This window comes from Phyllostomus hastatus, unplaced genomic scaffold (assembly GCF_019186645.2).
Source record: "Phyllostomus hastatus isolate PE091 unplaced genomic scaffold, TTU_PhHast_1.1 phas_contig_1162, whole genome shotgun sequence".
Taxonomy (NCBI): domain Eukaryota; kingdom Metazoa; phylum Chordata; class Mammalia; order Chiroptera; family Phyllostomidae; genus Phyllostomus; species Phyllostomus hastatus.
This window is the reverse complement of record NW_025333537.1, coordinates 9,639,699-9,666,732: the sequence shown is the minus strand read 5'-3', so window position 1 is coordinate 9,666,732 and position 27,034 is coordinate 9,639,699. Positions and strand designations below refer to the sequence as shown.

Below are 27,034 nucleotides of genomic sequence, written 5' to 3'. Positions count from 1 at the left end.
GGTCACGAAGAACTTTTATCGGGGGTTGACTCACTATGAAGTAACAAGGCTAATTTCCCCAGGTAGGTTGTGGAATCGACCCCTTTGCTTTACAGAGACTACGGATGTTCAGACAGAAGAGACCACATTCTAAGCAGAGAGCAAAAAGCTTCCGTGTACCTTTGCAGCATACAGCTTATAAGAGCTTTCCGAGAATGAAAGGCATTAGTAAAACTAGTAAGATCACTTTCAAGTACTAAAATTTAAACCTATACCTAAAAAGGCAAAATAGAAAAATAAGCAGTTTACCAAGAAACATATGAAAAATGGTCATCACACTACTAACCCTTTTGTCTATCAGTTTAACAAGAATCAAAAGAAAATAATGCACGGTGGTATCAAGAGTGTAGCGAACATGGTCACCGCTCATTCCCGTAGTGAAAGGGTAAAACTAAACAACCTTTTTAAAGGCATATATAGCCCTGAAAAATGTGCATATCCACTGGTGAGAATTTATTCTAAGAAAATAATTAGAGATGCAAATAAGACTTAAGCACAAAACTATTGTTTAAGATCAGGAAGAACGGGAAGCAACCTCAACATCTAAAATTAAGGGATTGGTTAAATAAATGACAGTTCATTGGTGGCAGTATGATGGCAGGCTATACGCTGTCACATATACCTGAAGAGTATTCTCTTAAATAAGTCAGCCTGCCTGTGTCTGAATGCTGGCTCTGCCACTTACTACTAGCTGTGTGACCTTGGGCAAATTACTTAACTTCTCTGTGCCTGAGTTTCTCACATCTATAAAAGTGGGGATAACAGTAATTACTTAATAGCAGTGTTCGTGAGGATAAAATTAGTTAAATCATGTCAAACACTTATAGCACATAATAAGTGTTAGCTTTTTGACAACCACTAAATTGTTAAAGAAATACATTCAAAAAGGAACAACGATAAGTCAAACAAGTAGGTTACAAGCTAGTAAAGTTTCATTTTTAAAAAAGTGATGTCAAACTTAAAGAACGGTATCTCATAAAGAGTGAATTAAAAAAAAAGCAATAGCAGACAAAGGCCAAACTGTTAAGATGACAGTTAAAAAGCAAAACGAAACAAAATGAACAGGGTATGGAACTAGCTATGTTAAATCTCAGGACTCCCTCATTTTCTAGCTGTGTGACTGGCTGCTAGTAGGCAAGTCACTCACCATATTTTTTGGACCATAAGACGCACCTAGGTTTTAGAGGAGGAAAATAGGAAAAAAAAAGTTGGAAGCAAAAAATGTGGTAAAATATTTAATAACATAAATAACAATATTTCACCAATGTAAATGTAAACAGAACTCACCAGCAGCATTAACAACCATTATTGCTCCGAAATGGGGGGGGGGGGTCTTATAATCCGAAAAACACGGTATTCTGCCTAGGCCTTGGTTTCTCCTAACATAATGGTGGATAAAAGTACCTATGAACCTAGCTCAGCGTGCTGTTGTGAACACACTACAGATCCGATTCCTGTTACCATTATTCTATTCACAAACATACAGAGAAAAATACCAGGGAGAATGATCACTAATTTAATTTTTGCTATTAATTTTTTCTAAATGGAAGTGTATAACTTAATAATTTAAAAACACTTAAATATAAGCATTTGCTTCATTGTAATGTTCAGAAATTCCATTCCCTTGTTTCTACAGTACATGCGCAGGTACTAACCCGACATTCTAATGCTAAGCTATATAGTCCTTATTCATTAAGTGTCAAAGAAAAACACAAGTAGTATAATTAACTGGCAGTGCTGCCAGACAACCGACTCCATAGCTTACATGGGCGCTAAGATTGTCAATTACCCTTCCTTCCTAACTCAGTGGAGAGAAACTCCAATCATTTATCATTAATAGAATCATCACACAAAAGATCTTCTGAAAGCTGATGGAATTAATCTGAGAACAAAAAAATGACAGATGAGTAGCACAGCCTTGAAATTTTTGCTGCAGTAAGGACTCATGTTGATTCATTATTACTCACTGGTAAACTGAGGCCATTTTTTTTTTTTGCTACCTTCGTGTCCATAACCTGCTGAGTAAGAACCAAAAGGGTCCTGACCAGTGAAGGAGCTTTAATATGCAAAGTACCAACAAAGGCAAGCCCAGCCTTACAGAATCATCTGGGCTTGGAGCATACACTCCTCCTCCGCCTCTTCAAATCACTGATGTGCTGGCGTGGCACAGGCCCTAACGGCCTAGTACTGGGAGAAGAGCTTATCATTCCCAGGTGTTTGGAGGGGAGCAAGCAGGCAAAGAAGAAAAGAGGTGCTGAGCACAACAGCAATGAGTGTTCAGTGACTGACCAGTCCACACAGGTACCCAGGCAAATCCTTCATGCTATCATGGAAATGTTTTTATCACATGGCCCTTTATCTTATAAACTACAACTAAGCCTTTTGTGTAGCAAATAGGGAATGAAATGACTCCTCAAATTCTTAAATTACATTGGCTTCATAAGACCTACATCTACTTAAGGGTGTCTGAGAAAATATATGAGGGGGGACACAAAAAAATCTGGAATTAGCTTCTGTAGAGTGGGCCCCTTGTAGTACAGGCTCCCCCACTAAGTGAGTGTTTTAGGGGCCCATCTGTATCAGTGCACCAGCTGGTGTCATTGTGAGAGGCTGTGTTTGGCTTCAGATAATTTTTTTTTGAAGACTCTTGATGTTTTGCCCATTTCCTAATGGGTGATTTGAGTGTACCTGCCCATACCATGCTGAGTGCTCAGCAGTTTTTGACCAAAGAACAGCATAACCCCCATGCCCCACTTTCTCTCGCCCCAAGTGACCTTTTTTTTGTTTCCCTGACCAATTTTTTTGTTTTTCCCATGAAAAAAAGTCCTTAAAGGGAAACATCTTGCTGATGTAGAAGAGGTGAAACAAAAAACAGCAGAAGCACTACAAGGCATCAAAATCAGTGAGTTCAAAAACTGTTTTTAGCAGTGGGAAAAAGTCTCGATAGGTGTATTGCATCAAATGGAGAGTACTGTGAAGGTGACTGAAGTTTAAACATGTAAGAATACACACACAATTTTTTAATAAATAAATTTCAGGGTATTTTGGGGTATCCCCTTCATATGTCAACAATTAGCCTGTGATGCCAACCCAATGCTAAAATCAGCTAGATATTCTCAAGATATAAGTGGTTACTGCTATCAGTTTGCCCTTTATATTGGTAGTGTTATAGGCTTTTTAGCAATTGCTGATTAAAAAAAATATTACCTAATCTTGTAAATTATCATTATTTGCAATTATATCTGAAGTTCAGTAAAACTCAGCAGTTTACCTTTGCAAAAGACTGTCTGTTAGATGGTATTCTGCAATGTCCTCTTTTCCCTTAACAACATATTTCTGAGTGCTCAGGAAGCTTTAAGTCCATTCCTTTTCATATACATAGAAGGAAGGAAAGAAGGAAGGAAGGAAGGAACGGAGGGAGGGAGGAAGAAGGGAGGGAGGGAAGGAAAAGGGAGAGGGGAGGGAAAAGGGGAGAGGGGAAGGGAAGGGGTAAGGGTAGGGAAAGGTAGAGAAGGGAAAGGAACACAAAACAAAACACAACACCAGGATCTCTCCATTTAACATATGAATAAGGGGGTCAGAGGTTAAGTGCCTTGCCCTAAGTCATATGGCAAGTTGACAGAGAGGTGCTAGAAATAGAATCTGGGATGTTTCACTATGCCAGGCAAGCTCCAAATTGCATGTCCAAAATAGCAAATTAAGATGAAGTGGTATACTGAAACCTCAAGGCCAAGATTTTTCTTCAGTTAGAAAGAAAACAAGATGGTTAATCACAGCATGAAGAAGACAGAAGACGGCAGCAACATGATGAAAAGAATCCCTTCTTAAGAAGGACTTAAGTTGAAGGCAAAATTCTACAGTGTGGAGCTCTCCATTAACACTGAATAGAGGCTGATTTTGAATGTTGATGGTGACTGGGAGGGAGGGCCTTCTAGTAACCAGAAAGATGCTGGCAATTGGCAGCAGGGTAGTAACACCCTTTCTGAAAGTCTGCTTAGAAGGCTGGGTAAGTTGTTGGGTAAGTTTCCAGGAATCCATTTAACAAATAAGTGTAGAAGCTTGGCCAAAGGATGCTCTATTAGCATACCAGATAACCACTGGGTATTTGTACATCTTCTAATACAAGATTAACAGGTATCTATTCTGTGCCATGCTATTTCACCGACTAATCAGCTAACTGCTATCTATTAGTCTGGGATATCTATCTGCAACCTGAACTCCCCACAGGCAATCAACTGAATTTTACATGCCAGACCTCAACCCTTTTTCCTCCCTTGGAAGAACCACTATCCTGAATTATACAATCATTTGCTCTTCTTTCTTCTTTTATCATATTTTAGGATCCCAAACAATAGAGTTTTACTTTTCTATTCTTCTAAACATGAAATAATATGGGATCAGACTCTTAGGTGGTATTCTGCAATGACCTCTTTTCCCTCAACATGTTCCTGAGTATTGCGCGCAGCTTTAAATCGTTCCTTTTCTAAATGCGTTCTTCTGCTATAAATGGACTTCTGGGTGGTTCCTGGTTTTCTGCTATTATAAGCAATGCTACTATGAACACTCTTGTACCTACTCTCTGATGGCACAGATGTGTAAGAGTTTCTCCAGTCTACAGACCTAGAAGTGGAACTGCTGGGCATACTGTTCATGTTTAACTTTATTCTGTAATTCCAAATTGTTTTCCAAAGTGGCTGTACCTATTTATATTCTTTCCAAAAGCAGTAGTAAGTATTTTGTAAGTAAGTGGTAAGTATTTGATAGCCTCTCTATCAAACTATGCTTAAAGCTAGGCTGGTTAAGTAATTTTCTTGGTTTTGTTGTTAACCATCTCCTGGGCATCTTTAGAGAGGAAAACACATAGGATATCTACTTACCAAGCAAAGGTACTTTATTTTGCAGCAACTCACAGTAGCTTGTGGTGAGGATTCCAATGGGATTACTCGGGACAAACCGTCCTTCTTTTACTAACCGTTCACATGTCCGCATTAAAGTCCCTGAGAACTGAGACGGATCAACTCCATAGTCTCTCCATCCTCCTACACCATCTGCAACCCCTAAAAAACAAAATTACATTTAAAGGATGTTCTTACCAACTTCTCAGGAACGCCTACTCATCTTCTCCTGACAATTCATTTTACCTACATACAAATATACATATATACCCTAAAATTCAGAATAAAAAGTGCTCACGGTTAATGTATTATATACTAATACACCTAAGCCACATTCTCTACTTAGAATTTGATTTTTCATATATTGATGAACAAACATGTGAGCTACCACAGGGTGGCATTGCCCACCAGCCAAGAGTTCAATTTCAGCAGGACTCATCTTTGTACTGAAGCATGTCATTAATCTTTGTTGTATTTTATAAGAATGAAAAAAAAAAAGATTTTTTAAAAAAAGTACTGATGCTAGTAACAATACAACTGGCCCAGAGTTTGCAATAATTAAGAATACCACAAGAGGCAAACTTTCAACTTCAAATATTAGTCAATAACTGTAAAATAAAGAACAAAGTTAAGAATATATCCCATTTACTTTCCTCTTCCCTTAGAGACAACCACTATCCTGTACAGGGCTGAGTTTTCCAATGGGGCTGATCCAAAATGAGATGTGCTCTAAATATAAAATTCATTTTGAAAACTTGGTATGAATAAAAGGGTAAACTATATCATTAATTTTTTTTATATTGACTTCATGTTGAAATGATATTTGGGATATAAAGTGCTAAGGAGAATACATTATTAATTTTACCTGTTTCTTTTTATTTTTAATGAATGTGTATAGTAGGAAATTTAAAATGACAACGTATGGCTCACACTATGTTTCTAGCGGACAGCACTGATATAGAGATTTTCATGGGCCCCCTAGGGCTGTTGATGAGTTCAGTGTGTGTAAGACTCCTTTATCAAGAGGAAACTAGTGTTCAAGAGTCAGTAAGAAATCAAAGTCAGCATCATACCATTTCCTCTTCAACCCCTTTGCAAAACACTAAACTAGCTGTTCAACATTAAAGTCATCTGTGTACTAAATTTTAAAAAACAGAGAAAAAATGTCAGACATATAGCTAAGGTTTTGAAAAGACCATATATGAATCTTTCCGGAAGAATCTATAATAAATATTAGCCCTGGCTGGTGTGGCTTGGTGAATTAAGCACCAGCCTGCAACCTGGAAGGTTGCTGGTTTGATTCCCAGCCAGGGCACATGCCTGGATTACAGGTGGGCTGGGGGCATGTGAGAGACAACCGATCAACGTTTGTCTTGCATGTCAATGTTCCTCTCCCCCCTTCTCCCTCCCTCCCTCTCTTTAATAAATAAAATCTTTTATTAAAAAAATATTAATAGTAGTTGTTTTGGAAATAAGGGGCTAAAAGCAATCAATGAATAACTGGGAAATTTTAGTTTTTACTTTATACTATTCTATATTATTTGCATTTTATTTTTATAATGAGCCTGTATTTTTATAATTAAAATATTAATTATGAATTTTATATCTTTTAAGGCTTTCTGAGCATAAAACATACTCCCTACATATACATTTACATCTTTTATACATTCAACTCTGACACACATTTTAAAAAACATATTTGGTACAAAAGTAGGGGAGTGTCTGTATAAGCATTCCTGAAAAACTGGCTTCATGTGAAATGAACACGTGAAAGTGTTTTTCTGATGATGGCATTTATCAAACAGAAATGAAACACATCCTAAGAAAAAATAAGAGAACACAGAATTGGAAGACAATAAAGTGGGTAGCAAATAACATCACTGTTGGAGCAGCAACTTCCCCCACCTTATGTGGCCAACCAATAAGCAAAATTTCAATCTGGGGCAATTCCACATTAGTTGACTAGATGGATGTCTGGGATTTATTTCAAAATAATAGGGGTGAGGGGTTGGGGGGAGAATGATGGAGGAATAGATGAAACAAGATGGCTGAGAATGGATAAATGACGTTGAAAAAGGTACACTTATCTTTCTACTTTGATATATATTTGAAAGTTTCATTATACAAAGTTTAAATAGTAATAATGATAATAGGAAAAAAGATCCTTCTGCCTACTGTGGAGAACAAGAGCGGAAGAGGGGATGAGTCAGGAGTCCCAGCTGCTCAGTTGTAAAATGGAAGTGGTACCGTTAAGGTACAGTTAACAAGGCAGGGATTTAGGATCCGGTGTAAGGAACGGACTTACAAGCGAACTAACTGGGTGGGGTGGGGGGTGGGGGCCACAGTGATGAGGGAAAGAGAAGCATCAAGGATGACAGGTCTACCCTACCATGAAGTAGTGTCACTTTTTTTGTTTTTGAAGCAACTGGGTGGAAATTCTTAAGAGAATTTAAGGTAGTTTATTTAATAGACACTGCTTTTGAGGAATTCTTGTATCATTAGGGATAAGCTTTCACCAAGATTTTAAACACAACAGTTTGTGTTAAAGAAAAGAATGCAATTACAATCCTTGCAACTCCATCTGTTGAAGCATTTATTCCTTTCATACTGCCTGCTGGAGGAAAGAATTTATTCTTAACCAGTCTCTGATCTAAGAGCCACAATTAACTTTAAATACAAACTGGTTTATCTACAAATGCCCTTCACAAGAAAACCATTAAAATCTGAGATAATGTTGAGAGTTGATCCTGGCACTCACTAAATAATCTGTCAGCAGGTTATAGAGTTTGACCTGACATAGCCCTTCAACATAATCAGATTTCTCCCAGAATAGAGCGCAACCTTTCAGGCACCTGTTTGCTTTTATAAGGGAAAAAGAACACAGGCAAAACTCCTTTGGCTAAATCTCTTTAGGGGAAAAGGAGAGTTAAAAACCATATAAACTTTTTAATAAAGCTTGGGGGGATAGCCTTAGCATACATATATTACTTTATTTAAAAAGAACAAGTTATATAACGTGAAGAGTCATATTTGGGATTAGAATCAGGCTAAAGCTAGGTAACTTTCCACACGTACATTTGAAACCTAGTTTAATTCATATTAGGCAATTATTTCTACAAGGAAATCTATGTTTCCTCTTGCATAAACAAAAACTTCAATCCACAAAGAGAACACCTTTTAAACAGTGGAACTGGTCTAGATATAAAGGCAAATTTCTTTTAGAGGTAAAGAAAACCACTGTTAAGTGAAAAGATTGTTTAAGATACCAAAGATATCAAACAGCAAAGGTAAAAAATATCCCTAAGAGCAAATGGAGGCCACAGAGAACACTAGGAAATGGAGGACTGAGGGAGACACATCCTACCTCTTGGAAGCTCACCTTCTAGTGGGCAGCTAGACCACTCACTCACAAATGCCTCCTATTAGTGCTGCTACAGAAGGGTCAAGAGCAAGTGGTTAATGCTTATGGGCACTGCAGGAATGGAGCAAGACGTGATTCACTCAGGAAGTGGCTTTTAGATTAGGCCCTGGAAGGTAAGTTAGATTCCCAAAGATAGGGAAGAGTAAAAAAAGGAAAAGAACGGCAGACAATTAGGTGTAGCTGGGGCCTGGGTGAGTGGGGAGAAATTGGAATACGGAGAGAGCAGTAGCTGAAATTGTGGGGGGCCCAAAACTGCAGACCAAGAACTTCAAGCTTTATGCTACTGACCTGTGCTACCCAATATGGGAGCCACTAGCCACATGTGGCTATTGAGTTTGAAGCATGGTTAGTCTGGATTGAGATGTGCTGTTAAATATAAAATACACTCCAGATTCCAGAAACAGCACACCCTGCCCCCTCCCCCCAAAAAGAAAAGAAAATGTCTTAGTAATAGTCTTTTTTTTTCTGAAAGATTTTTATTTTTTTATTTGTAGAAACAAGGGAGAGGAGGGAGAAAGAAAGGGAAACATCAATGTGTGGTTGCCTCTAGCGCGCCTCCAACTGGGAATCTGGCCCACAACCCAGGCATGTGCCCTGACTGGGAGTCAAATCTGTGACCCTTTGGTTCACAGGCTGGCACTCAATCCATTAAGCCACACCAGCCAGGGCAGTAAAAGTTTTATGCTGAACATGTTGAAATACCTTGGACATACTGGGTTAAATAAATAAATTGAAATTAACTAACTGTATTTTCTTAATGTGGATACTAGAAAATTGAAGATTACATATGTAGTTTATAGTATATTTCTAGTAGACAGAGCTACTATAGATAATAAAGAATCAACAAGGTTTCTGGGTACAAGTAATAGAATCCAATATACATATATATTTGTTATCCTCACCTGAGGATATGTTCACTGGTTTTAGGGAGAGAGAGAAACATTCACATGAGAGAGAAATGTTGATTGCTCACCTCCCACATGTGCTCTGACAGGGGATCAAACCCACACAGATATGTGTCTTGACCAGGAATTGAACCTGCAAACTTTTGGTTTATGGGATGATGCTTCAACTAACTGAGCCACCCGGCCAGGGTCCACTCCATAGTTTAGAAAAATAATCCTGATAGCAGTGGAGAGAATGGGTGGGAGAGATAAGAGGTAGAGTCAGCTGCTGCATGATTTTAGGTTAGGGGTATTGAGAAAAGTAGAATACACAACCACTGGAAATATAAAGGATACCTGGGCTCAGTTATGAATAGGCTTTGTATCATTAGATTTCTGAATTTCAAGAATCAGTATTGAATAGATGATTCTCCAATTAGGAAGAGGGTGGATATGCCTTCAGAAGACTTTGAATTCTTTCTCCAGTGCTCTGAGTTTCAGGTGCTAGCAGGGCATTTTTGAGGAAACATTCTGTATAAAGTCAGGAATTACAGTGCCTACAGCAAGGAAGGCAGTCAGAGCCAGATCTCTGATAAAGATCTGAAACGGACACAGGGGTGGAAGAGATGTTCAGGGAGAGCAGAGAGAGCGGTAAACTCTAGAAGTGAATTCAAGGACATCTCATCTTAGGGATGAGAGTTCCTGGCCCAAAAGCTCATTTGTGAGCTGCATTCTTACTTGGCACATCGAATTACAGAAGCAGATATGATGACTGATTAAGTTTAAGGATCCAGTTTGTCAAAATGATACAATTTCTTTCATGGAGATGTAAAGTACAGTATAGGAAATGGAGTAGCCAAAGAACTTATATGCATGACCCATGGACATGAACAGTGGCGGGGGGATTGCTTGAGGGAGTGGGGGGCACTGGGTGGAGGGGAGCAAAAGGGAAAAATCAGGACAACTGTAATAGCATAATCAATAAAATATAATTAAAAAGAAAAAAGAAAATTTCTTTAGAGGTGAACAGAGATGTAGCTGAAAGGTGGCCTGAGTTAACTGGAAAGGCTCTGAAAGGCCAGATAAAGAGTTTGCATTGAATAGAGAAGCTATTTCCTTTAATTTACTGTAATCATTTTATGTCTCCATTAACAACCTTCTGTCAGCATACAATCTAGTTTAAGTGTTTCCTTTGACCCAAAATCCAATTAAAACCATTGTTAGATTAAGATAATGATTACATATCTGAAATAGTTAAGCCAAAAGACCTAAAGGAAACTATAAGGCACAGAAGTTTCCTTTAGTTGTACCATTTATGTGGAAATGTCAGTTTTATGAAATAATCAGCCAGAAAATATTTATGATTTTTATATAATATCTTATGTTTTCCATGGACTTTTTTTTCCCAAAGTAAAAGCAAAAGCACCACCCTGAGTCTCTCCAGCACTGTGCCCCATTATCAGCCATCACTGCGAGGTCTCCATTCTTCTTACACCCTCCCAACTACATGGACCTTCAGCTTGAAATGCAATTAGTTACAAAGCCAACACTTTCCAGAAGAAGGTGATGCCCAGAGAGTAAATACTCAATTTCAATTTTATAAAAGCATCAGTGAAGAAAGATTTGGCTGACATAATTTCAACTATTAAGCAGTACTCTAAGGTAAGAGCTTTATTCCTGCATCTTTGATGATCTGGAAGCATTTTACACGGAGACTCACCCTCTAATGAAGAAAGACAGTTCTATAGGGATTGTTTTTCCATCAGTGAAACAGCTATCTACTAGGATAGGTACTTGATGGTGAACTGAAACTCCAGAGGAGAAATTGAGTAAGAATCTGGTTGGATCACAAAGGTTGAATAATAAAAGTCACATGAGACTCTCTACTGAGTAGAGGGATAAGAATCTGGTTGTACACTTTCTGCAGCAAGTGTTCCTCTAATGAGGCAGCTGGTCAAACAGTATTTATTGCAATGCCACAACTGGCTTCTTTTCAGATGCCCAGGATCTTCTTCAAATCTATAATCTAGTGTTCTCAAAGTCAACCTTATTTGTCTAGAGGCATCACAACATGAAGCTTTATAACTAGAGAAAAATGAGATCAGAGTGTAAATTCAATTTCTATCCAATGGAACGGATCACATTGTATCAACATTTCTGAAGCTTCAACTATTTCACTCCCCTGTGATTCAGGACTGTGAAATGTATCTGCAAATAATTATCCCAAAGGGAACAAAAAGCAGGATTACTGAAAAAATATACTCAACAGTTGAGTTATTCAGAAAAGTATCATTTGCTTTGATTAATAGTCCTTTAGTCCTCTAGAGGTGAAATTTGTAAATTATGATGTTCTTCCTGTTGTAACAAGCAAGTGATATATTTCCTTTGCAAGAAGTTTCTCCAAAACCACCACTCTGCCTTAATCACAACGAAACCTACATCTTCTCATTCTCCAGAGGCCAAGTCTATGTCAAGATCTCAAAATCTCAGCAGTACAGCTAACTCAAAGCTGAGGCAATGAATGTGAAAGGATGAAAAGGAAGAAAGGTTCAACTCTGTGATAAAATGTATGAAAATGAAACCCATAAGCAAAACCCAAATTCTGCTAAAACAAAACAAAACAAAACAAAACGCAGTCCAGGACAGTTAACAAAACTCAAATATGGGCTTAAAGCAGGAATAAACAGTCCATTTTATGATTTAGAATTAGAAACAAAATAGCTATTCCTTGCTAGCTCAGTAAACATGAAATTACTTAATAATTAATCAAGTTAAAATGCACATGCATACATACACACACTCATACCCACTGTACAGAATACTTCATTAACTAGAGATGGTAATTTCCAGACTATTCTTAGCAGTTGCCTTAATTTAAAAAGCAGTGAAAATACTGTAAAGAGGATTAAGAAACGATAGTGTGCAAAGAAACCCAAAGTCAACCTTTTAAAAATAAAAGTATTCTTCTAACTTTAGCTCTTTTTAAAAAAAGATTTTATGTTATTTTTAGACAGGGGGAAGGAAGGAAAGGAGAAAGAGAGGGAGAGAAACATCAATGTGTGGTTGCCTCTCATACACCCCCTACTGGGTACCTGGCCTGCAACCCAGGCATGTGCCCTAACTGGGAATTGAACCAGTGACTCTGTGGTTTGTAGAAAGGTGCTCAGTCCACTGAGCCACACTAGACAGGGCTTTAGCTCTAACTTTAATGTTTAGAAGCTAAACTGTGCTCAACTGTGGCTTAGGGACCTTGGTTATCTTACAGACTTAGATATGAATCACTGCCTCCTTGCCACACAAATTGCAAAGTTGAAGGTGAAGTCACAGAAAAGGTCACTTCATTCCTTTGAGATGCAATGGCATCTTCCTGAAATGCTCAATGCTGTCAGCAATGCTTTTCTGGACAGGAGGAAGGAATAGAAAAATCATCTGGGGGTCACAAGTATGTAAAGTTATGAACCAAGTGTGTTACAGAATTAGGGGATCCTATTATCACTAAGGCTTGTTAATTTCTAGATATTAGGAAATGTTATATAACACCTAATAATTCAACATTTAAATAAGAAAGTAATAGTAATTAAAATCTAGCTATCTGATGGGTGCCTATTTGTATTGGCCCTTTAGATTAAGGCCCTTTAGAAAATTTTCCTGTTTCTAAGATTAGATCTAGAATTCTGGTCTTAAAGATTAACCTAATATTTGTAAAAATTAAACTGCATGTCCTTGACCTAACCCTGAAGAGGATACTATTTACCCCCTGCTTTCTTCACCCCCTTTGTAAAAATAAGAGTTGGCCTTTACTAAAACACCACCCTCTGGAAGAGGTTAAGAGTCACATGTTGCCCTGGCTCAAAAGCTTCTTCTTTTCCAAATGAGAACACAATTTCTTTGAATAAGTCATTCAAGTATAGAACACTTAATTTCTGGACACTGATCATATTTTCCCCACATATTGTTTAATTAATAATAATTGGCAAAAAAAGTAATTTTTGTCCTTCTTTTTATATTCCACTTTCCCATTTTATGGTAATGAGTACATATTACCTTCATGGAAGGGATGACAAAAACTATAAATCCAGTTAGAAATATATTTTATATTTACATTCAATAGTAAAGTTATTCAACACATTTTATTGAACATTTCCTATGTGCAAGACATTGTGGCACAAGGCAGCTAAGAGATTTACATATAATAAAAGATTTCCTATACTCTGGTTTCTCTTCAGATAGTATAAATCGTTTGCCTTTTAAAAGATTTCCTGCCCACAGGAACTTAAAATCAAGTGGCAGTGGTAAGTGAAGGGGGTTTAGAGAGGTTCAAGATAAATGGCTATAATAAATATTCATCAATAAAAACAAAAGCAAAGATCAGATTACATCTAGCTGAAAGAATCAGAAAAGTAGTGAAGGACAGAAACTTGAGTTCTGGGGAAGACGTTGAAGAGACAGGCATTTCCGGCAGCTGGCTGTGATTCTGACTAATACGGGTACAGTACAAACACAAGCAATAAAGGTGAGATTAGAGCTCTAAGAGCAGAGAAACCTGACTGCCAGGTAAATGACTATTACACCACTGCCAGGAATTTCTCACCAGCAATCAGCCCAAACAATACACTGCATGAGTTAAGGCTTTTAGGAGGTCCCCAGAAGGAAAGGGCTGGCCTAAGGCCACCAAAGTCATTGTTGCCCACTGGCTAGTTCAACCAGGCTTAATGAGGCCTTCATTTGCTTTAATTAAGGGGCTCTGCTCAATTATTAGCCTAAGAATAGCTAATAACTAAGTAGCAGTCAGACTCAGCAAAGATCACCTCAGTAAAACAAAGTTTAAAATGATCATTTCTGACTTGAAAGGTAGTGTGTATACACTAGGCAAGGGCACAGCAGACAGACTTTGGAGTCAGATCTGGGTTCAAATTCTAGCTCCAGGACTAGGTGTCCTTGGGCAGCTCTCTAAGCTTCAGTATTTTCACTCATAAATGGGACTAATAACGTGGACATCACAAGGTTGGTGTGAGGAACAGGAATACTGTGTTAACAGTGCCTGCCACAGTGCTTGGCTGGCAACCAGTATGTAATAAATGAGGGTTACACCTGTCCTTAAGAAAGACCAAATAACAGCATGTAAACTAATCTAGCCCTCAGCAATCAGGAAAAAAGTCTTTGACCAGTGTTTGTAGGCTGCAAGTTCTGCAATCACTGGTCTGTAGCGACAACCAAAAGACAATTCCCACTCACAGATAGTGTATAAAAGATACAAGCTATCCATTCACCTTTCCCAGTCACGCATCCACCATCATTTAATATTCCATTAAACATTGAACAGTACCATTTTTCAAGTGCTAAGAGGCATATATATATTTGCCTCCAGAAAAATACACAAGGACAAAACAATTCATCTGCACCCTGAAGAAAAGAATTAGTGTTCTTTTCCCAAAATTGACTCTGCAGTAACCTTATTTAATAAATCTCTCTTAAGTGCCTGCTGCCCACTATGGTTTAGACTTAGAAATTTCTCATTTTAAATGGGAAATCTTAAAACAACTAGTAATACATAAATGGGCCTAACCATTTCCTTAGGTCACTACAATAACCGCAGCATGACTTGCCTGTCTTTCTCCCTCTCTACACGGTGGGACCCTTCAGGGCTGAGTTTCTTTCCCAAATGCAGGCCTGGTACCTGGCACAACAGCTCTCAATTCCCACCGCACATTGAGATTATTTGAGGAACCCAAGCCCCACCTCCTGAGTCAGAATGCCCAGGGAGGGCCTGGGGCTTTTTAGCAAAGACTGAAAACCTAACTGCACAAGTGATTCTAATGAGATTCACTGCTGGAACATTTCAGGACTTAGTGAAGGTCAGCTGGAGGCAGGCATCGTAAGTGCCAGGTGATTCTGTCTCTAAAAGCCTCTAGCTTCAAGCAATTCCTCATTTTCCATTCCCAAACTTGATCTTTCTTTTGCATTTCCTAATCCGATTAATGGTTGTCGAACACACCCACACCTCAAGGCTAGAAACTTCAAGCAAGCTTTCAGATGCAAAATCTCAAAATCAACTTCAGTTCCTCTTTTTCTTGGTCCTGTTGATTCTTTGTCTGCAGGCCAACTACTTTCCACTGCCCTAGTTAAAGCCTTTTCTAGCAAAGACTATTTCAGTAGTTCCCTAACAGGTCTTTTGCCTCCCATTCTCCCATTACACCCTCTATCAGTATTTTTTTTTTTTTTACAAGATTGCTGTCTCCATGTTACTCTTCTAGTCAAATATCTGCCATGTATATATAGCTACACTTACTTGTACATATAAAAACATTCTCTAGAAGGATACATAAGAAATGGATAACATTGGTTCTTTGGGGAAAAGACTTTGCATCTAGAAAACTGGAGTGACAGAAAAACTTCACTGCGTACCCTTTAGAATTTTGAATACCTTTTGAATTCTGTGCCATCTGAACATGCTGCCTCTTCAAAACAACCAAACTAAACCACAAACAACAAAGGCAAAAACATCTATATCTTCCTACCAAAAACCAAAACAACACCAAGCTCCTTAACATGGCAATTGTGACGTTCCACAATTTGGTCTCAATCTATTTCCTAACATCAATTCTCAAATTGATGCCCCCCGGACCCCCAACCCACCAGCTCAAACTACTCTCTACCCATAAACAGCTTTAGTTTGGGGAATCTTCTGTGCTGCTGCCCATCCCTCAATCTGGAGAGCCTTACAATTCTCCTCACTTGTCTCAATTTACCTATTTCTTAAGACCTGACTCACGCTTCTACAATACCCAATGTGTGTGTATTCTTTAATACTATTCCTACGTATATGTACCTTTCCCATCGGACTATGAAACTTCAGGGCTGAAATCTGTTTTGTTCTTGGTCTCTACAGCACCTGTCGGGGACTAACAGGAAACAACCAGTAAACAATGAATTCAGTTGACTGAACTGGAAAGTTAGAATACCAGCACTCTGATACACCAACCAACCAGCATTGAGAACTGCAAAAAGAGAATGAACTCATTATCTCACTTCAGAGTAGCACAAGCTATTGTGCCCTGCCTGGGTGGAAGCTGGCTACAAGATGCTCCTCTCGCAGTCAAAAGAAGGCTGGATGACAAGAGCCTTGAAAAGCAGTCTGGAGATGACACAACTACCTACTTCCTTTGCCACTTGCTGGCTGTAGGACACCGGCCAAAACACTTCTCTAAGCTTTAGCTTCCTCATTTGTGAAGTAAGGGGCAGGAGGACAAACTCTCTCAACAGTACCTTTTCCTAACATCTAAGATTCTGAGATTCAAAGTCACACTGCAAGAAAAGGGAGCCTGTTTTGACCATGAAGATGTTGTAAAAGTTTTCCTCATTTAAGCCTATAACAGAAAGTCAAGCCAACTATTTTTCAATTTGAAATTCTGATAAAAGTTACAGATCAGTATTAACTGACTTCAGTGAATTCAAATGATCTGTAAATAAAGTAGTTTTTATGTGTAGAATGTGTTCGCAAAACACAATAACCTTGTTATCCAAAGGCCACTGATTGATTCTTCAGCGAATTCAGAGTACATGAACAAGAAAAACAATGATAAGATGAAAGTTGCCGCGAAAGAACCGAGAGAAGCAGATTTTTTCAAACAATGCACACAGAAGACATTGCTGTTTAGATGGTCTCATTTCATAGAAACACTGATGACCATATTACTAATTAGTGGTCAACCTAGATCTAGACCGCAAACAATTTTTCTTGCTCTTATGCAAATAGCTCAAATCTGTTTTATTATTCAAACACACTGATGTGAAAACAGAAGCACTTTTTGTTTGCTTTATTCAGCACAGCTAACCTTTTGCATCTACCTCAAATGACAGCACAAACTAATGCTGGTAAGCCAAAAAACTTGCTGGATAATGGCATCCTTGAAAGATTAAAATGTACAATCATAGTAGTACAAAAAGAAATTCCCTTTCTTTTCAAAATAGTCTATTAATGAGCAAAAGAAGAATCAGTGCAAAAATGTGGTGGAATTGGCCTGAGTCAAAATAGTCCTGCATCCTTCAACAGAAAGCACTCTTTGTAGTAAGTCACTTTTGTGGTCTCTGGCAAAGTTTTTGCAGTCATTCTGTAGTCCTTGGGATTCACACCAACAAGTCAATCAATTCTAGAACTGTTCACCAGCAACAAATTTATTCACCTCAAAAATAACTGTTTAAAGGTTCAATCCCTGCTTGGGGTGTGTACAGGAGGCAACTGATCAATGTTTCTCCCTAATATCAATGTTTCTCCCTAATATCAATGTTTCTCTCTCTCTCTCAAATCAATAAACATATCGTTGAATAAGGATTTTAAACAATCTGTTTAAGGCCCTCACTGGTGCAGCTCAGTGGGCTGGGCATCATCCCACAAACTGAAAGGTCAATAGTTTGATTCCCAGTTAGGGTACATGCCTGGGTTGTGTGGCCAGGTCCGTCATGAATGAGAGGCAACCAATTGATGCTTCTCTCTCAAATCGATGTTTCTCTCCCTCTCTTTTCCTCTGTCTAAAAGATAAATAAAACCTTTAAAAAACTGTATAAAAACCTCAGTAAATTTATAAATTTACTGCCAAATGTGACAGACTGAAAATCAACAAGCTTATCAATGAGGGCAATTTCATAGCAATTAGAAAAGCATAAATTAGCATAACCTTTCTGGAGCGACCTATGCAAATATTTCTATCAGGGGCCTTGCAAATGTTCATAGCCTTTGACTCTCAGGAACTCCTCTTCAAGGAATTTACCCTAAAGAAATATTCACATGCAGATATATTTACCTTAGTGTTACTTATCACAGAAAATTGGAAATAATCTAAATAAAAATAGAATACTGGTTAGATAAATTATGGACTATACTTACAGTGAAGCATGATGCAGTTATGCTTATCGGTATGGAAATATACTCAATTTACATTACATAAAATGACATCACAGAGCAGACTACATACTAACTCAATTTCATTTAATAAAGTGTATCATACAACTGTAAATACATACAGGCTGAGAAAACCACACCAACTACAGCTGTTACGAGTTACAGGTGTTTTTTTTCCAAAGATTTTATTTTATTTATTTTTAGAGAGAGGGGAAAGGAGGAAGAAAGAGAGGAAGAGAAACATCAATGTGTGGTTGCTTCTTGCAAACCCCGCTACTGGGGACGTGGCCCACAACCCTGGCATGTGCCCTGGGGACTAACCAGCGATCCTTTGGTTCACAAGCCAGTGCTCAATTCCCTGAGCCACGCCGGCCAGGGCCAGGTGTTTTATACTGTGCTTTTCTGAACATGTGTTACTTTTTTACACACAAAACAAAACCATTTACTTAAAAACAGTAGACATGGAAGCAGGAAACTTAGGTTCAAGTATCTGCTATGATACTAGCTGTACTGACTTTATTGATGAGTCAGTTTTATAGATGTGTATAGAAACAGACACAGATTAAGTGGAGATAAGAGCAGTTATTTCATAGTTAAAAGAGTAAATAAGGGCCCCAACCCAGTATTTACTGGGTGGCTCAGTTGGTTGAGCGTCCTCCTGTAAACCCTTGAAAGGTGGCTGGTTGGATTCCAGGTTGGGGCACATGGCTGGGTTGCAGGCTCCGTCCATGACTGGAGCACATGTGAGAGGGGACTGATTAATGTTTCTCTCATACATCAATGTTTCTCTTTCTTTCTCCCTCCCCCTCTCTCAAAAAATAAATAAATAAAATAGTTTTTAAAAAATAGAAGATCAAATAAGGTAAAACATAAAAATGCATCATAAAATCTAAAGCACTATATTAAAGCACTGATAAGACAAAGCATATTTTGTGTTAGATATTGAACAAGTGCTTAGGAGAAACAGAGTGAAGTCTTTCCCTCTTTAAGAAAAGCTTCTGAATCAATGGATGCATGAACAAGTGGAACAACAAATAGATGCTTCTCTCAAAATAAATCAATAATTTTTTTAAAATTAAAGAAAAGTGTCTGTTGGGTCCCAATCCACACAAAATCCTGTTTGGGATTTTATTCCAAAGCATTTAGCATCTTTTTTTTTTAATTAAAAAAAAATGTTTTTAATCCTCACCCCAGTACATGTTCATTGATTTTAGAAAGGAGGAGAAGGGTGGGAGGGAGGAAGTGAGAGAGACAGGGAAACATCCATGATAGAGACGAGTATCAATGAGAGAGAAATATCAATCATTTGTCTCCTGTACGTGTCCTAACCGGGATGGAATCCACAACCTTCCAGTGCACAGGACAGCATTCCAACCAACTGAACTACCTGGCCAGGGATCTTTCTTAAATTTTTAAATTAAATTGGAAGAGCTGTGCCTTTTGCCAACTCAAGTTTAAATGAGTATTTTTTAACAGCCCCATACCCTCTGCAGTGGGTCAGCTTCTGCAAAAACTTTTGATTTAGGATGCAATTCTTTGAATTGCGTGAATTGTTTAATAACAAGAAACAAATGATTCTGGATCTCAGGGAGATAGAAAACTATCAGATTTTTTAAAATATTCAACAACTCCCAAAAAAGACAGATCACTAAATTTTATTACTAATGATATTTATGTATATACATACATACATACAATAAATTCAGGGTACCAATTCTTAAAATGACACCAAAAGTTAACACTAACTTTGAATGGGAAAATCACAAGGCACACCATTTTTCAACTGGCTAGAATTTCTGGTTCGAAATGTCAAATTCATTTGGAAAGAAAATACTCTTAATTTATTTTTCCAAAGCATTTTCCTGAAAATGCTGAACCTAAAGCCCCAGATGAGGCCTCTCTAAAAAACATTTGACCTATGTAAAGTGAATTTGACATTTAGCTTGAATTTGACATAAGCATTTATTCAAAGGACACAGTTGTAGGTCAAATACTCCGACCTGATGTAGTGCCTCTTGAGTCACACAGGAGTACAAACTCCAGTTGGACATGGTGCAACCATTCAGGTTATGTATTGCCCAGTTTCAAAAAGCAGTGCTAAAGTTCAGGGAACAGCCTCCTCCCTTCCAAGTCCCCTCCACCAAAAATGTGGTCCCACCACAACCAGCTAACATCTGCTTCCTACCTTCTGCTATAATTTATACCCTTTTTACAAAAACATATTTTCTGAAAAGAAAAAAAATTCATGCTTTTAAAATTTAACTACTTGCTCTACAAAAAAGATTTACCTAGAATCTTTTAAGAATATATTAACACACTGAGAGAAAAGCTGGAATTTAAGAACATTTAAAACTAAGTTTGAGAATCTCTAGACTAAAGATTATGAACAAAAACAAAATAATACTGAATGTAAACTGTAATTGAAAAAAATTGTTAAAAAGAAAATTTGCAAAGGGAATAAATCTCATTCATAGTATGATTTCTTTTAAAAAAATGTGAGCAAAGGAAAAATGGCTCTGATAGTATAACAAATGGGAAAATGACTTTAAAAACAATGTGCCTTATAAGAACCTACAAAAAGTACAATATATCTATATAGTAAAAAGAGAAAAATATCAGGGAGCAGAAGTTTAAAAAATAAACAGCAAGATTCCACTATCAATCAACTCTGTAAACTTACTTATTACAGAATGACAGAACAATCAGAAAAGTCAGACAGCAACTAGTAACACTTTTTTTTGGCCAGTAGGTTCTTACACCTGGCTGTCTCTATGAATCCTAGAAGGCTCTTTTGATAAACCCATAATTCTCACATGGAAACTGAGTTGGTGGTGGGGTAGTGGTGGAGGTAGAAGGATTGAGCAAAAAAGAGAAAGAGAAAAAACCCATGGACACAGATAATAGTGGGGTGACTGTAGGAAGGTAGGGAGTGACTATAGGAGGGCGGGGAGTGACTGTAGGAGGGGGTGGAGAAGAGTATGAAGGGTGGGGATAAACGGCGACGAAGGAAAGTTGCCTGGGGGTGATGAACTTACTATTCAGTGTACAGACGATGTGTTGTAGAATTGTGCACCTGAAACCTGTAGAATTTTGTTAACTGGTGTGTCACCCCAATACATTCAATAAAAAGGAAAAAATAAAATAAGTACTGCCAATCTTAGAATTTACATAACTGATTGTTGCCAGTTTAAAAAGATTTCCCTTGTATAAAATAATTACATTAGAACTATAACAATGTATTTAAAACTATATTCCTCATAGTTAGTTACAATATTACTGGAAAATTCCATTTGTAAGAATACACCCAAGAGAATGGAAAATATATGTTCACATAAAAGCCTGTACAGGAGTGTGTCATAGTGGCACTATTCACAACAGCCAAAAAGTGAAAACTACCCAACGTCCCTTAATAAACGAATGAACAGAAGGTGGTATATCCATATAATGCAATCATATAGAGATATGAAGTACTGATACATACTACAATGTGGGTGGAACCTTTAAAATATACTAAGTGAAAAAAGCCAGACACAATACATCAGATATGGTATGATTCCACTTATGTAAAATGTCCAAACAGGCAAATCTACAGAACCAGACTCTACTTTCTGTTGCCAGGGATTGAGAAAGGGGAGGTTTGGGAATGACTTCTAATGGGTAGGGAGTTTCTTTTGGGGTGATGACTATGTTTTGAAACTAGTTAAAATGGTTGTGGTTGTGCAACCTTGTGAATATACTAAATGACACTGATTTTTTTCACTTTGAAAGGTGAGTGACATGGTAGGTGAATTATGTATCTTAATTCAATAACAATAGGACTGAAATCTAGCTGAGGGAAATTCCAAAGAGGACTTCTGAAAAGGCTGAAGTTAGTGCTCATACACACTCTCCCATGGTGACTAGTTTGTTAAAAGGACAACTCACTTTCAGATTTAGAGGTTCTACCTAATGCATTGAAATTATCAGGGCTGCTGGAAAACACCAAATTCTACCTCATCTATTCACCTCCTAAATCAAATTTTGACCTTGACATTGTTCATGTAATCCTTATACCTTCCAACAACTACTTTTAAGACTGAAGTTACTCACAAAAACACTTGACCACAATCCTGGCAACCATCAAAATCAGATCTGAAGGCTAGAATATGAAACTGTTTTCATTTTTTTCAAGGTTTCAGGTTATCAAGCTTAAATAAATATCCCACAGTTTTATAAGAATTACTTTACAACTCACTATTAACATGGCATAGACCATGCAGCCATTTTTTAAAGAAGTGATTTCAGCAAACTGTGGTTTAGTATGCAGGAGCTTTGTTGCATTTTAATTATGAGTCACAGAGTGAATAAAGAAGTTGTAAACACACACACACACACACACACACACACACCTTTAAGTGGGAAAAGCATTAGAAGGACAAATAGTACCAGAAGACAGAGGGGTTTTGAATTCACCTACCTTGTCAAGAAAACTTGACCAGTGTTACAAGGGAAAGGATTGGAATGGCAGTCTTGGTGCTAGTCCTAGTTCTGCCATTAGCTAGTGCAGTAACCTTAGCAATGTCACCTGACACTCTGTAGGCCTCTGTTTTCTCATCAGTAAAATGAAAGAACTAGACTCCAAGGTTACTGAGTCTTACAACTCTCAACAGGCTTTGACTCTATTGTTAAGTAGCTTAGGGCTGTAGGAGGCCTAGTAATGACACACCATGCAGCTCTGATATTTTTGTGGACTTGGGCATCCATACCTACAGAGTAAGAGAACTACTAACCACAAGGAAGAAGGAAAGAGAAATAAATGCACATAGTTCCTGCTGGTTCTGGTTCACTCCTGTTGGACCTAATAAAGAGAAAGCACTTTGGCCAACTTTCCACGGGATAGGAGTGGTTCCCATGTCTCACCACACCCATCACAGTTGGTTTTTCCTAAAAGAAATCCAGTGGGAACTCTACAAAAATGCTGTCAAGGACTAAGTACTTTTAGTCACTGCATGACCAACGGGATAGATCAATTCTAAATTAAAGAAATAAAACAGCTTTCTCTAATACAGAAATAAACAGCTTTCATTCCACAGTCAAGTAGCCCTAGATGACCAGTGAGTTCCACAGATACTTAGCAATAAACGTCAGTCCAAAGAAAATGAATTATCTATAGAACTAGAAGGTTGAAAACAGTTTCAACATAACATTATTATTCAACATAACCTTTTGAATAAAGGTTACAACTCCAACTTCCAGAGTAAAAAAAGGCAGTATTAAAAACTCGCTGAGACTTGCCCTGGCTGGTGTGGCTCAGGGTACTGAGTGCTGACCTGCAAACCAAAGGGTTGCAGGTTCAATTCCCAGTCAGGGCATGTGCCTGGGTTGCAGGCCAGGTCCCCAGTAAGGGGTTCGAGGGAGACAACCACACATTGATGTTTCTCTCCCTTTTTTTCTCCCTCCCTTCCTCTCTGTCTAAAAATAAATACATAAAATCTTAAAAAAAGAACCTCGCTGAGACTCATAACCTCTTTCATAGCCCGAGATAATCAGACCTGTGATGACAGAAGTCACCGTCATACGTTCTGGTTTGTGGAAGCCAAAGATCAAATGAGGCCAACTCAGGAGTTGTTTCAGGTGGCTTCCAAGATGGCCTTCCAGAAGAGCTCCTCCAAAACAACAGGACAGTCCTACAGAATCTGTCTCCCCCTGATTTACACACACACACACACACACACACACACACACACAAAATGGCCCTGCCAAATATGGCCCCAGATGCCCGGCAGCACGCCTTTCAGGAGCAGTACAGAGCTGTGGTTCTTAACCTGCTCCCCATGCAAGGGCCTCTCGACCGCACATGGATGGGCTTCGTGGGGTCAGTGAGGTCCCTGAATGGGCCCTTGGGCACCCGAAAATTCTTAGAACCTATGAACCAGGGAAAGCTATGAACCACTAGTTTGTAGCCAGATATAAAACAGAAGAAATCTACTGGAGGTGCTCATATGAGTAAGACAGGAAGTAATGCCTGTTACTCGAGGTGCAAAATAACAAAGGGTGCCCTCATTTCAAATCAAAAGAAAACAAAACAAAAAAAAATGATCTGATGGTTAGAAGTCTTTAAGAGCCAGAGAGTCCACTCCCTTCATCCTCTAGTCAAGATGAGGAAAATGAGCTGAAGGATTCTTGCCCAAAACCACAGATCACAGGGCTCCTAAGTTGCAAAGCTGACCACCAAACCAGGCCCGGTTTCCGTCAGGGTGGAATGTTTATACTTTTTTTCTGAATGACTTTGACCAAAATTTCACAAATCTTTCTTAAAAGCCAGCACACAGCAGATTTATGAGGGGGAACTTAGTGGCTCACGATCCCCTATGCTATGGCACTACGACTGCAATTTGAAAACACAGCACAGGGCACAAACTCACGGAGCGAAGTGCTTCCAAATGCAATGGAAAAGGCAGCCACGGGTAGCCCTTTTAAAAAGACACCGAGTCAGGGTCAGGCTGACTTCGGATTTGTAGGGTTTCAATCTGCAAGCTCCTCAGCCTTCCAAGGAGTCTGTGTCTGTCTTTCCCTTTTGAAGTTAACATCAAGAGTGTTGCCTAGAGCAACAATAATTTTTTTTTAAAAAGTGTTGCCTAAATATTAAATGACTTTTCCAACCCAGGTAATGGGACCATTCATAAATTAAACCGGGAACAACCTTTCCAGTTCCATGTCCACAAACATTACGTGCAGTAGAGGCAGAGATAATAGGCACTTACTCTGACATCAAATTAAAAAGTAATTATTGTCATAAAAAGTTACAGTACCATTTGTTTCACTGCCAAACTGTTTCAGTATATGAAATTTAAAGGAACCAACAACTCAGTCTCACCTGAGAAGTGAAACCAAAATGACATTTGAATCCAAGTTCAATGACAGCACGTCCTTCAACTCCAAAGCGCTTCATTAAAAGAGATTTAATGGCACACGATTCTATACTGTGTCTCTGAAGACGTACGTTATGGGAAAGTTTGTGACTTATATTCAGCCCTTTCTGCAGGCTCCCGTCCTCCGCTCCCACTCCCAGAGGCATAGCTGGAATAGGCCTTGGGACGCACCTGTGGCCTGAAAGTCTTGAACCAATTCTCAAGGCTTCCTTGGCTGCAGTCCAGAAGATGTGACCATTCTATTTTGGGTCAAGGAGACTCTCTCCTACCCCAGGTGACCCCGAGCGGGCCAAGATCAGGTTCGGGATACTATACAGTGCGAGCGTTTCTGCACCAGGCCCGGGGCCCCCACTGTGAGACTCGGGAAGGAAAAGGATGGAGAGATCTGGTCACAATCGCGGCGGCGAAAGAATGCCGCTGGGCTGTCTGCTGGGGATCCTGCAGCCCCCGGCCGGGCTGCGGCGCCAGGAACACGCGGAGAGGCAGGGATCCCCGGGACACGCGGACGGAGGGAGGAGGAAGGGAACAAGAGCGAGGCTGGGAGCCTGCAGGTGTCGTGGGACGGGGAGGGAGGGGGCGGGGGACGGAACGAGGTCGTCCGGGGCTGACACGGCCAAGTGACTAAGAGTGCGGCTCTGAACTTGAACTGGTCACCTTCTCCGGCTGTGTGACCTTGAGCACGTGGCTTGACCGCTGTGCGCCTCAGTTTCCTCATCTCTAAAATGGGGGTTGGTCAAGCGGAAAATGAACCTCGGCGCGCTTGGCACGGCGCCTGGCACATAGTAAGGGCTCCCTACGTGTGCGCTACTATGGGCTCTCGGGCTCCTCTCGCTGCCCGAAGAAAAGGGGGAAGCCCCGAGCAGGGGAGTCCCGAAGAGGCGGGTCCCGGGCTGGGGTAAGGGACCCCCGGCCGGGGCACTCACCAAGCACGTCCGCCGAACGGTGTCGGGCCACGAAGCACGCGTCGTCCCCGTAGCACGCACCCTTCTTGAGGAGGCCCTTACGGAAGTCCTTGCCAAAGCCGCAGCCGGCCGTCACCAGCCCGTAGTCGCCGCCGCCGCTGGCACCGCCGCCTCCGGCCCTGGGATCGGTCTGCGAGAGGCCGCCGAGCACGGCGCGGGCCACAAGCCGCCCGTACGAAAGGACAGAGAACATCGCCGCCGCCGCCCCCCCGAGGAGGCGCGGGGCACGGGAAGCAGGAGGACGCGGAGGCCCGGAGCCGGCTCTCTCTTCAGCCGCAGCAGCGCCGCCGCTGGGGCGCTCCTCAGGGCGGCGCGCGGTCGCTGCCGCCGCCCCTACCCGACGCGCGGGGCCTCGCACACGCTCCGCCGCTCGCACCGGAGCCAGAGCGAGGTCAAAGCCAGTGGCACCTCCGCCTCAGCCCGAGTGGGGTCCCGGCTGCAGCCACCGCTGCCGCCGCCATCTTCCGCTCCACTAGCGTGTTCCGGGCCGCGCGGGGAGCACCGCCCCCTCCTCAGCCACGCCCCTATCCCCGCCCACTATTCACGGCTTAGGCCTAAGCCCCGCCCTCTAGGCTCGGTGCCCAATGCAGTCACCCAGGTCGAGTGTGCGCAGAGGGTGTAAGCGCAATGTCTCCTGGGAGTTGTAGTCGCTTTTTACTTGACTGCCTGGTATCTAGGACTTCAGAGGATTCCTCAGACTTGGGACTGAAGTTAGTGAGAATTAAGGTGGCTGTTTGAAAAATTTGTACCTTTTCAACCATATCTTTTAAAGGCTCTTATTTCAAGTAACGCCACCATTTCTTTAAAGAAAAACCTGGAAGAAGCTAAGATCAGGTCAGGTAGTATTTTTCGGTAGTATGTATATTAAGAAACTGAAGTACACAGATCTAAAGACACCTCCAGAATGTATATATTGGAAGGGTTTAGGGGCGGCAATCGGGAAAGAAGAGCCGTTTTGCATAGTATTTAGGAAAATTTGAGAAACTGTTATACGTTCCTATCAGAATAGGGGAGGTGAATGGG

The 27,034-nt window shown here is 39.9% G+C and overlaps 1 protein-coding gene across 1 annotated transcript in view; it reads right to left on the bottom strand.

Moving 5' to 3' along the window:
• The window catches only part of PPTC7 (protein phosphatase targeting COQ7), a 37,687-nt gene extending 11,172 nt beyond the window's left edge, over nucleotides 1-26,515 (bottom strand). Inside the window, exons 1-2 of the mRNA XM_045842749.1 lie at nucleotides 25,973-26,515; nucleotides 4,917-5,096 (exon numbers count right to left, since the gene is read on the bottom strand). Of these exons, the coding sequence (XP_045698705.1) occupies nucleotides 4,917-5,096; nucleotides 25,973-26,204 (412 nt within the window). The 5' untranslated portion in view covers nucleotides 26,205-26,515. The remainder of the gene's footprint in view (nucleotides 1-4,916; nucleotides 5,097-25,972) is intronic.
• Between the last annotated feature and the right edge of the window lie 519 nt (nucleotides 26,516-27,034).